Source organism: Haliotis asinina, chromosome 2 (assembly GCF_037392515.1).
Source record: "Haliotis asinina isolate JCU_RB_2024 chromosome 2, JCU_Hal_asi_v2, whole genome shotgun sequence".
In the NCBI taxonomy this organism is placed as follows: domain Eukaryota; kingdom Metazoa; phylum Mollusca; class Gastropoda; order Lepetellida; family Haliotidae; genus Haliotis; species Haliotis asinina.
The window spans coordinates 54,277,434-54,287,922 of NC_090281.1; the positions used below are offsets into that span (position 1 = coordinate 54,277,434).

Here is a 10,489-nt window from a genome sequence, read left to right on the forward strand (position 1 = left end):
TAAAACGCGATCCTCAGGATTGTATATTACCAAATGAACCATTTTGCTACAGGCCAGTGACAATCTGTCTTGATTCCAATATCTGATGTTTCCAATTGCTTTCTCTGTTTCCCTGTATTCACGGTATGAAGCATTCGTTTCAACAGTCAGTAGGACTGAGAGTTGGAATCTCTGTTCATCTTGATCATGGCTTTAGGTCTAGCAGACGCCTGAAGATCCAGTTTAAACTGGTCTTGAGTAACTCAACTGACGCGGATCCGGTTTGCTGACCTTCTTTATCACTATCATTTATCACTATCATCTAAACTGTTATTTCTTAGTAAATTTAGGTTTGTTGACTTAGCGAACACGCCATATTCCAATGGTGTAGATCGGTGGTAATGCTGTTTATCACTAGATTGTCTGGTCCAGACTATTTACAGTCCGATTATTTACAGACCACTGTAGGTGGAATATTGCAGAGTGCTGCCTTAAACAACAAATGAACAGCAGCACCATGCTCTTCCTAACAGAATATATTTTACAAAACTGGTGATTTTCAAACCGCATCAATTTGGCATATGCTTCCACATAATAAGGACACCCTTGAAATATAAACATGATATTGTTAGAAGAGTTGAAAAGTACAGTCAGAGGTAGTCGATAATGATTATCAGTTACAACAGAAGTACATAAATTTTTAACAAATTCTAAGGTTTTTTCCCAGGCTTTTCCCTAATTAATGGACCCGTGAAAGTACTGGTAGAATAGGAATGAGCAATCCATGTTTGCCATAAAAGGGAACTCTGCTGGTTGTCAGAGGGTACTAACAGGATCAGGTGGTCAGGCTGCTGATTTGATTGCCACGTCATCAGTTCCCGAAGATCAATGCTCCTGCTGTTGATCATTGGATTGTCTGGTCCAGACTTGATTATTTAGGGACCGTGGCAATACAGATGAAATAATGCTGAGTGCGGCATAAAACTAACCTTACTCACTCACTCGCCCCAATTTATGTTTTTTTTCATAACTGTAATGCAACAGATGTAAAATATATTCCAACTGGTTACAGTAATACTTACCTTAGGGGTGAATATGAAACTATGAAAACAGTGCCATTAGCTTTATGCTGTTGAGTGCACATTTATTCTGACTATTCATCAAATTTAACAGTTTGTTTACTTCATTCAAGTGTGTTATGCTGAAACACCAAAATTCTGATTAATCGAAAATATGTTTTTTACAATCAATAATTGTGTTTAATCCTTCTTTCAACCTCTTCTTTATTATTTTCATCATCGGAATACCACTAATCACAGCTGTGCCAAACTTTGACACTTAAAAACTAAGGGCATCTTGGGGTAGCATAAGGTCCCCTTAACTTCACACAACAGTATGTGACAATCTCAGGTTGTTTTGAAAATTCAGAAAGGTGATGCTCAACTCTCTTCTACATCTACACTCCGAAAATGGTTGTTCTATAGAACGTATTTCAAGTTGAGCGCACGATGATCACAAAGCTATTTACTGAAAAACATGTCCTCTGTCAACACAACTCTGGAATTGGTTACAAACGAATCTTCAGTGTCTAAGAGTCTGAAAAGTGGACTCTCAGTGGCATATTTGGCCAATATTTGGGCTGGTTGGCATCAAGGTGTCTGTCGTATGTCATCTGCAGTGCTGTCTCCATGCCGTGTATCATGGCTGCACCTGTTCCATACAATAGCTTCATTTCGGATGTGCGGCGCAGTCCAGGCCTCTCACTTGGAGCCTCTGATGTCCGCTCTCTCTGCTGTCCTCTCACTGCAGTAGAGAGCAACAAAAACAGTAAGTGTCATTTCTTGATGCATGTGACTCATTTCAGAAGGCAGCATGTTAAGAAAAAGAGAATAAAGTGAAAAGGAGTCAAATGTTGAAAACAGTCTAAGTAAACTTATCCTCGGTACTTTTCATTACACTCCACTACTGAGTCAAACCTTATGGGAGGTCGAGTCAGGTAACCTTTGAGAGTGACCAATCAGAACACAGCTTACCAAATCACAAAAGTGGACATTAGCACATACCTTTTGAACATTTTATCTCGAAAGGTTTGTACCCGAACAATTTCGAATGCTATTTAGCGTACGCTTGCTTCTGGGTGATGCACACGGCGTACATACAACCATGACAGCGGTGAGTAAACAGTCGCTGAATGTTGTGTATCTGGCAATATTCAAGGATGTCATCTTGCAGAAATATTAGCTAATAGTAACCATGTCAACAGAAACCCCAAAGCGTATATACTGCAGGTTAAATAACTGTGTTATACGCAGATTTTTGTTTGTGAAGAGATGTGTGTCAGTGGCCTGGATATTTTGAAAGTCCCTCCAATCACTAAATAGTAGCCATTGTCTGATTGGTTAAATCTATTCAACCATTTCACATTTGACTGGACGGTCACTGGTCGCTCCAAGGTTACCTGACGTGACCTTCTACTAGGTTTTGTTAGACTCAGTGGTGCAGTGTAATGAAATACACTGAGACTAAGTTTACTTAGACTGATGTTGAAGACCACTGCAAATATAGAGTGACTGGGATTAGTTCTATGCTGCTTTTAGCAATATTCTATCAATATCATTCACATAGTAGATCTTCACACATCATGCCAGGGGAAACGAACATGGGTCTGCCGTGTCATACATCTGCGCTTAAGCACTAGGCTACCCAAGTGCCTTACCATTGCACTCACAAAGCAACATGTAGGCATGTTGATTGTGTGTGTATACAGTTGCTTGTGGTGTCAGTTTCATCCAGTTCTAGCCTACTGCATGGATGGATCCAGCGTTTTGAAAAAGGGGGGGTGCACTTTTGTCATTTTTATCTTCAGGTCGAGAATCGTAACATGATCTTGGTCAAAAAGGGGGATTACTGATTACCTCAATTTCAGGTAATGCAGTCTCTGGGCTGCTTTATAAAATATTCAGGGAGATAAATTATGAAGTTTTGCCTGTCAAATGTGTTCCTATCAGAGACCAGAAGTTAGTCTAGATTCTGTCTTACCATCTTCGATGTTGATCCTTTTGTCTTTCTTTTCTTTAGCTATTTGTTCCTTTTTCTCAGCCTCTGGAACAAAAACAAGGAAATAGATTACTAAGGACTACATTTCTTCATATTGGCAACAACATTGATTGCATTCTCTTCCCACAGAGTTTATTCACTGTCATAGCATCCTACGAACCTCTCTCCCCTTTCATGGTGTGAGTGTTCAGGATTTGTGATTGGCTGTAGTCAAATTTAGTTGTGCAATCAGCCACGTTGTCTCAAAAGTGATCATTTGTAAGGAATCAGTAATTTCTGTAGGCTTCGGGAAAAATAAAGCCTCTTCACCAGCGTGATGCGCAAATGCCTCTTTCAGACAGAAACTCATGTAATGGTGGATCAATGACGTCTCTAACAACGCACTTGTTAGCCACAAGTCACAAGTCACTAAGACACAAGACCCTGGCAGAGGAGGGATATTTGTGGCCCCACAAAAATTCTTGTATTCGTCAAGCTGGATCTAAGTCGATGTAACATGTGTCCTGAGAGGATAGAAAGAAGGGAGATAATTCATGTTGCCATTTTTTACCGCTAGGGGATTTTATGAGACCTGAGAAGTATAGCTGTATTAAAACAGAGGTTGGTAGGATGATCCACCAAGTAACCTCTGTGGGGAGAGAATGTATGGATTGCTGGGGATAAATCTTACAAAGAAAACCCAAGAATATGTGGTGTTAAAGTACTCTCGGAAAAACTGTTTTTTCACATTCATATTTACAATTTATGTAATTAATATGTGTAACTGTGCAATATCTGTTAAACCACGTTTGGCCTAACTACAGTCTCAATGGGAGAGAGAAAGGACACTTAAAACAAGGACTTTACTGGGGAAGAATTAGTGCACAAATGACCAATGTTCTATTTTAAAAAATCCAAAGCGACTTAGAACAGACCATGGCTTCAAACCAACTGAGTGAGTGAACTTAATTTTTACACCACACTCAGCTATATTCAAGCTATATGGTGGCGTTCTGTAAATAACTGTCTGGACCAGACAATCCAGTGAACAACAGTATGAGCATCCATCAGAACAACTGGGAACCAATGATATGTGTCAACCAAGTCAGTGAGTCTGACAACCCAATGCCGTTAGTTGCCACTTACGACCAAAATAGTCATCTTTTATGGCAAAACATGGGTTGCTGAAGGCCTACTCTAACCTGGACCTTCACGGGTCTTTATGCAAATATGTTTGCAAATAATACTGCATTTCAAAGGACACTTCTTAACTGTCCATTTTGAAAATTGACATAGCTTCATCATAAATGATAGCTGACAGAAAAACTGATAACTTTAATACTTAAACTATTAAGGATGAAGCTACCATGGCGTCTCACAATCACCATATTGAAAGAAACAGGTAGGAGGGGTTGACTCAAAAGCACAACCAGTGTAGTAGATAATGGTTGGGGTCGGGCTTGGGGAAAGAGATATCAGGTAATACATGATAATCCCTCAGAGGAATTAAACTGTGGAAGTACACAGCATGTCCTAACATATGGAACAATATCCAGTCCTGTCGATCTATGGGTGGTCATGCCACCTACATATTTTGAGGCATTTAATAAGATGGCAGAATAAAGCTCTTCTATGGGCATCATACTCTTCTCCATATCGGAACATAATCTTTGTAAAAGATGTTAATCAACAGATGAGACATATTCAACACACATGAAAAAGCATAACACATCTTTGAGATGACCCTGTGTGCCTGTAGGCAACTCATGCATTTCATACCAGGTGAGCCAGTGGTCCGTCATCATACCTGGCTGAGTGACCTAACTGACATGCTATTTCAGGACTCCAGATAATTTTTCAACATGAAGAGTATGTACGCCTTATTTTTTCAATATAAGAGTGCTAGAAAAAGTTAAAGTACTGAATGGAATTTAATGGTGCGTAAGTAATCTTGTGTTTCCTTATGCAACACAACATTGCTACTCTTGTTTAAACAGGTCAATAAACAATAAAGCAATACTTTTTCTGATAAATATGCCTGTAAATGATTCTAAGACCTTGCACCATTGCTCTGGTGTGTATCTGCTACATTTTCTGATTTTTTTTCCTGCTGCATCGTGCATATTCTTTATCCATACATACTCTGATACTGTTCTTATCTGGAGCCCTGCTACTTGTAATTGTGTAAATTTTAAGGATGCAGACAGTTTCTTTCTATTTCCGACAATACTTTAGAGACCTATCTTGTCTAGGAAAGCCTACAACATGAGTTGCTGTTGACCTATCTTATCAAGATAAGCTAAAAAACATACATGTATTATCTTATTTAAAAATGTCAATATCATGAACATATCCACTTCAAAGACCCTATGTCATCAAGGAGTGAGTGCGTTGTTATGTCCTGAGAATCGATATCGACTACCCAAGATGACACATAAATGTGTAACGCTTAGAAAATGTGTTACCTTTTCAGTGTTAATCTCGAGGAAGCATGGTTGAGATGGTTCAGATAAATTGGGTTTACAAATAACCACCATGACAAGACTGTGTTATTACCAAAGCAGGATACAAGTTACATCCCACTGTGAAAACATTGTCACTTAACTCTTAACATATTTAGGAGATAAACATCGTACGTTCGCCAATTTCTGGGTGTTATTGAGGATTTGAAGCACAGGAATATTTCATTTGAAACCTCAGGCTCACATGCTTCAAATACTCAATAACACCCGGAAATTGGCCAACACATGATGTTTATCGACATTGTAAACAAAAAGGTATGCCAAAGGGTTTTAATTTCTGCATTCGTTTACATCGAGTACGGTTATAGCAGTGAAGTGTCATCAGCTGGTCATTTCAGCTGGTTCCCATGGTAGCATCTGGAGTTACTAATTTGTGATGTCATTCCAACTTTACGTCAGAACATGATTGAATGACGTCGCCACTGTTGATGACGCAACAAAACAATTGTTTGTGATGTTTCTACGTGTCAATATGGTGTGAATAGTCTTGCAGTTTCCAAGAATCTAATACCATTTGATCATGTTTTTCAACCAACAAAATTACGGAACCGAGTGACTTTTGGTTTACAATCTGACATTTGTGCATACCTCTCTGTTGCCTGTGTTTTTGAGAAGTTGCAAAAAAGTCCAACATTTCATCAGAGATCTCCATCTCCACCTGTGAGGCAACATCCTCCCCTGGCATCACATCACATGCAACATCATCATCACCAACTTCCACTGCATCAGCAAAATCACTTTCTATGTCCATATCACTATCACCTTGTTTCCTCTTAACAGGAACAGATCGCTGGCTCATTGTCTTCGAGACACCACATTTTGCCCTCCCTCTCCCCCTCCTCGTCATGACTGGAGTCTGTCTATGCATGTATTGAGCATGTGAGTAAGGATGCATGAAAGGATGAGAGTAAGGATGAGAGTAAGGCTGGTATGAGAAAGACGGATAAGAATATGCTATTTGGTATGCTGGGTATGAACGGTGATAGCTCAGGTTCTTCTGAAGAGACCTCTGCACGTGGCCATGCTTCTTATACCAGTTCATCACATATCCATAGTGTCTCCAATATCTGTTGAAACATTTGTGTGAATACCAGTCCTGGGTGTCAAATTTTGGTAGATTACTGAAGATATCCTTTTTCTTGCCCTCCTTTGCGCTGGTAGATGCTGAGGTGGTTGATGAAGAGCAATCACTAGTTGTTTTACACTTATCTGTTGCGAGAGCCGGTTTTGTGACGTTTTCTCTGACAAGAGTTACACTTGAAGATAATTTGTCTTCTGTGCCTGAGTCTGCAGACATGTCTTCAGCACTGCCATCTGGTGGCTGCGTTTCAGCAGACATCTTTGCTGTTAAGATTTGGATTTTTTTCATCCTGAAAAGTTTATCTGCAATTAGAGAAATGGTATATGATTTCTGTGAAAGAAACTGATCCTGTTTTGTCATTCATATCCATTAACCTAATACCATGATTATAAGGAAGGTAAAATTGATCTCAGTCTTTACTGAAGATTATAGAACTTGTTTCGTAACATGTCCATTTGTTTTTGAGCACATAACTGATTGCAACAATGTTGACATTCCATACATTTGTGCATACCAGGGATTTACCTTGATTCCTGTATTTGAGGGTCCCTGTGACTCATGCAAAATGTGGGTCCCAGACACTATTTTAAATAGTTAACTGGTCCCGAGGGGGATACTGGTTGATGTACCCTCAATGTTTGCTTATGTTCCCTGAGCCCAAAGGAGGTGATGCACCCTCAGTGTTTGGTTATGTTCCATGAGCCTGAGGGTTGAGGAGAACATAAACAAACATCAGAGGTACATCAACCCATGGACCCGAAGGGTGAGGAGAACATAAACAGACATTGAGGGTACATCAACCCATGGGCCCAAAGGACCTGTGAGCAATATATTTTTCTTACCGAACACCTCAATGTTAAACTAAAGGTCACATGCAACCAAAAAATCCAACATAATTAAAACACATTTATCACTTATTCATGACATATAATATATATTGCTGCTTGTAAACAACAAATAAAGAAAATCATAAGCGTACAATCGCAATTCAAAAGTGCAATATTTTGTCCTTGGGCTTACTTCCCTCGAAACGAAGTCCTCGGGATACCGAAACCCAGTCATAGCAGGTGGATGTGCACTCAAGTGTATCGAAGGCTTCCGAATGGCTCGTTCATTTGCTGATACATTGAGGGCTCATAGTGTGTTCAGAAAGATGATCTGTTTGATGGGCATTTTAGAAGTGTGACGAGTCGCAAGAAAGTAAGATTCTTTATGGATAACAACTTTTATTGTACTTCATGTGTCATTTCAGTATGGATTCATATACCATTGTCAAACAAAATCATATACACTAGAAGAAGTTGTTATCCATAAAGAATGTATGTAGAAATGTTGGGTTTAGTAAATACATGACTTAAGGCACCACTTCAAGATCTGTCTCATATATCTGCCAAGATCTGCTGAAAGATATGAAATGGTTTTCGAGTTGTGCTCCGGGAACGAAGCCCACCCCTCCATTTTGAGACTAAGTCCGAAATGTTTCCATGGAAACCAAGAAAATAATAAATCACAAAAACCTGTACATAGCAAAAGGCACCACTTTGGGTTCTGCAACATATATCTACGAAGTTTTGCTGACAGATATTAAGAAGTTTTTTTTTTGAGTTCAGCTACGGAAACGAAACACACCTCTCACTTTTGGGACAAAGTCCAAAACATTCCATGGAAACCGAGAAAAATATAAATCACAAAACCTGTAAATACCAAAAGGCACCACTATAGGTTGTGACTAATATATCTACCAAGTTTTTCAGAAAAATATTGAACAGTTTTTGAGTTATGCTCCGGAAACGAAGCCCATCCCTTCATTTTGGGACTAGGTCCGAAATGTTTACATGGAAACCAAGAAAATAATAAATCACAAAAACCTATACATAGCAAAAGGCACCACTTTGGGTTCTGCAACACATATCTACGAAGTTTTGCTGACAGATATTAAGAAGTTTTATTGAGTTCGGCTCCGGAAACGAAACACACCTCTCACTTTTGGGACAAAGTCCGAAACATTCCAAGTTTTGCACAAAAATGTTGAACGGTGTTTGAGTTCTGCTCCGGAAATGAAATCTACTCCACCATTAGAATAACACCAACAGGTTCCATGGAAAAACAAAAAAATATAAAAACACTAAAAATCTGTAAATAGCAAAAGGTACATATCTATCAAGGCATATAGGTGTTAAGTTTAATTTGCATGTGGTCAATGACTGAAGCTGTGTATTACATATTGTTTTTAGCAGACAGGCAGGCAGACATATAGGTGTCATTAAACCAGACATTGAGCTTTCTTTGTGACAGAGGCTGCTCACCACAATCAACAAGTTTTTTTATGTAACAAATAGATTATTTACTTGTTTGTGTACACAACCAACAGCTCATGACCTCATACTCCGTGCATGCATATTGTTTCAAGCTCCGCGAACCTGTTCAGTGCACATGCATTATGCGTGCAGCGCAACACAGCTGTTGAAACCACTGTTTCCCCCCAGCTCTGGGGGAAACTTAGTGAATCGTTTTAACTCCGATTTTGCTGGCTTTTTTCTCATCGCATTTTTTCGATGAATATTTGGTATTTTAGATGATTTGTTTTGGTAACTGCATACCGAAAGGTATCAGAATCTTCAAAGTTTTGTTTTACGTTGCATGTGACCTTTAACTTTGACCTGTTTGAAGCATGGGTATCAGATTGTACACTTCAGTCAATCTGTGTGAATGAAATGAATCGAATCTTGCATCTTGCTGTTTTCCCTGCAGGTACTGTCTCAGTAAAGTTGCCACTGGGTTATTCCCCTTCTCAAAGTTTTGACAAAATTTATTCATTGGAATGCGAGGCAAATTTTTTGTAGCCACGGCTAGATTTTGCAGAGACACCAGAAAAAAAAAGATTTAGAGTTATCTCCCTTCCAAAGATTTGCTGTCACACAAGTGCACAGAGCATGTGAACAAAACTGATGCCGTCCCTCCCCTCCCTTGAACAAAATGGGTGAGACACCCTACCCCTAAAATCATCACCACCCTGCCTCGCCATGATGAACAGTCCCTTATTTTACACTTCGTAAACTGACAGCACACCTGTCTTTCTGCTTGTTTATGTTGCTCATCTAAATGTCACGTGTCCAGACACATGATATCCTTGTCTAAATTTAAGACTTTGGAAACAAGTTAGGTCCATTTCGGTAAGAGTTCCACTCATAACTATGGACTATCTATTTATTATTATCATTTCGAGGTTTTAGTGTTAGGACTTGGGTCTTAGGATTTGGATTAGGATATGGTTTGGGGTTACGGCAACATTTAGTGTGAAGGAGTTTTGATAAATAAACATTTGTTCTTAATTATAGAATGATAAAATAAAACAGGGGTTACGGGTGGAAATCCTTCCGCCATTTCTTATAGAAAACTGAATGCTTTGCTAGAACTTCCGTTAATTTGTACCTGATGAGGTTCGAGCTAGTATAATTACAATCTGAGGAGTACCAACCCTACAGGTCACCACTGAACACATGTACGTTTCTGCACGCCAGTTTGTGCGTGGACCCTCTGAGTCCCATCACGATGAGCCTGAAGAATAACTCATATCTTTGAAGGGGATTTAGCAAGAGCATACCAGTACCATGGGAAAAGCCTTAATTAAAAGCCTAAAAGGTGACGCCGTCACGGTCATGTTCCGGACGATCACTATTAATGAGCACTTGTTCTGTTACCTTTCTACCTTTGGTACATGGAAGTTACTTTTTAAAGCAAACTACCTACGCGAATGTCATTAATTAAAAAGCAGCAAACCTCATACAACTCAATCACTTCATTGGAAAACGTTTTCACGCCGGTACCTCAAACTTGAAACCGGAAGTATATGCAAGCGGAAGTATAAGCA

At 39.3% G+C, this 10,489-nt stretch overlaps 1 protein-coding gene across 2 annotated transcripts; it reads right to left on the reverse strand.

Moving 5' to 3' along the window:
• Positions 1-1,097: 1,097 nt before the first annotated feature.
• On the reverse strand, positions 1,098-10,488 carry LOC137272695 (gem-associated protein 8-like). Of its 2 annotated transcripts, none has more exons than XM_067805078.1 (4): positions 10,446-10,488; positions 6,126-6,920; positions 3,019-3,081; positions 1,098-1,782 (listed from the first exon to the last, which is right to left on the reverse strand). In XM_067805078.1, the coding sequence occupies exons 2-4, from the start codon at positions 6,904-6,906 to the stop codon at positions 1,568-1,570; spliced, it is 1,059 nt and encodes a 352-aa protein (XP_067661179.1). In that variant the 5' UTR covers positions 6,907-6,920; positions 10,446-10,488; the 3' UTR covers positions 1,098-1,567. The 2 variants fall into 2 exon arrangements, with proteins under 2 accessions (XP_067661179.1, XP_067661178.1); XM_067805077.1 differs by having other exon boundaries at positions 10,399-10,488.
• Position 10,489: the final 1 nt, after the last annotated feature.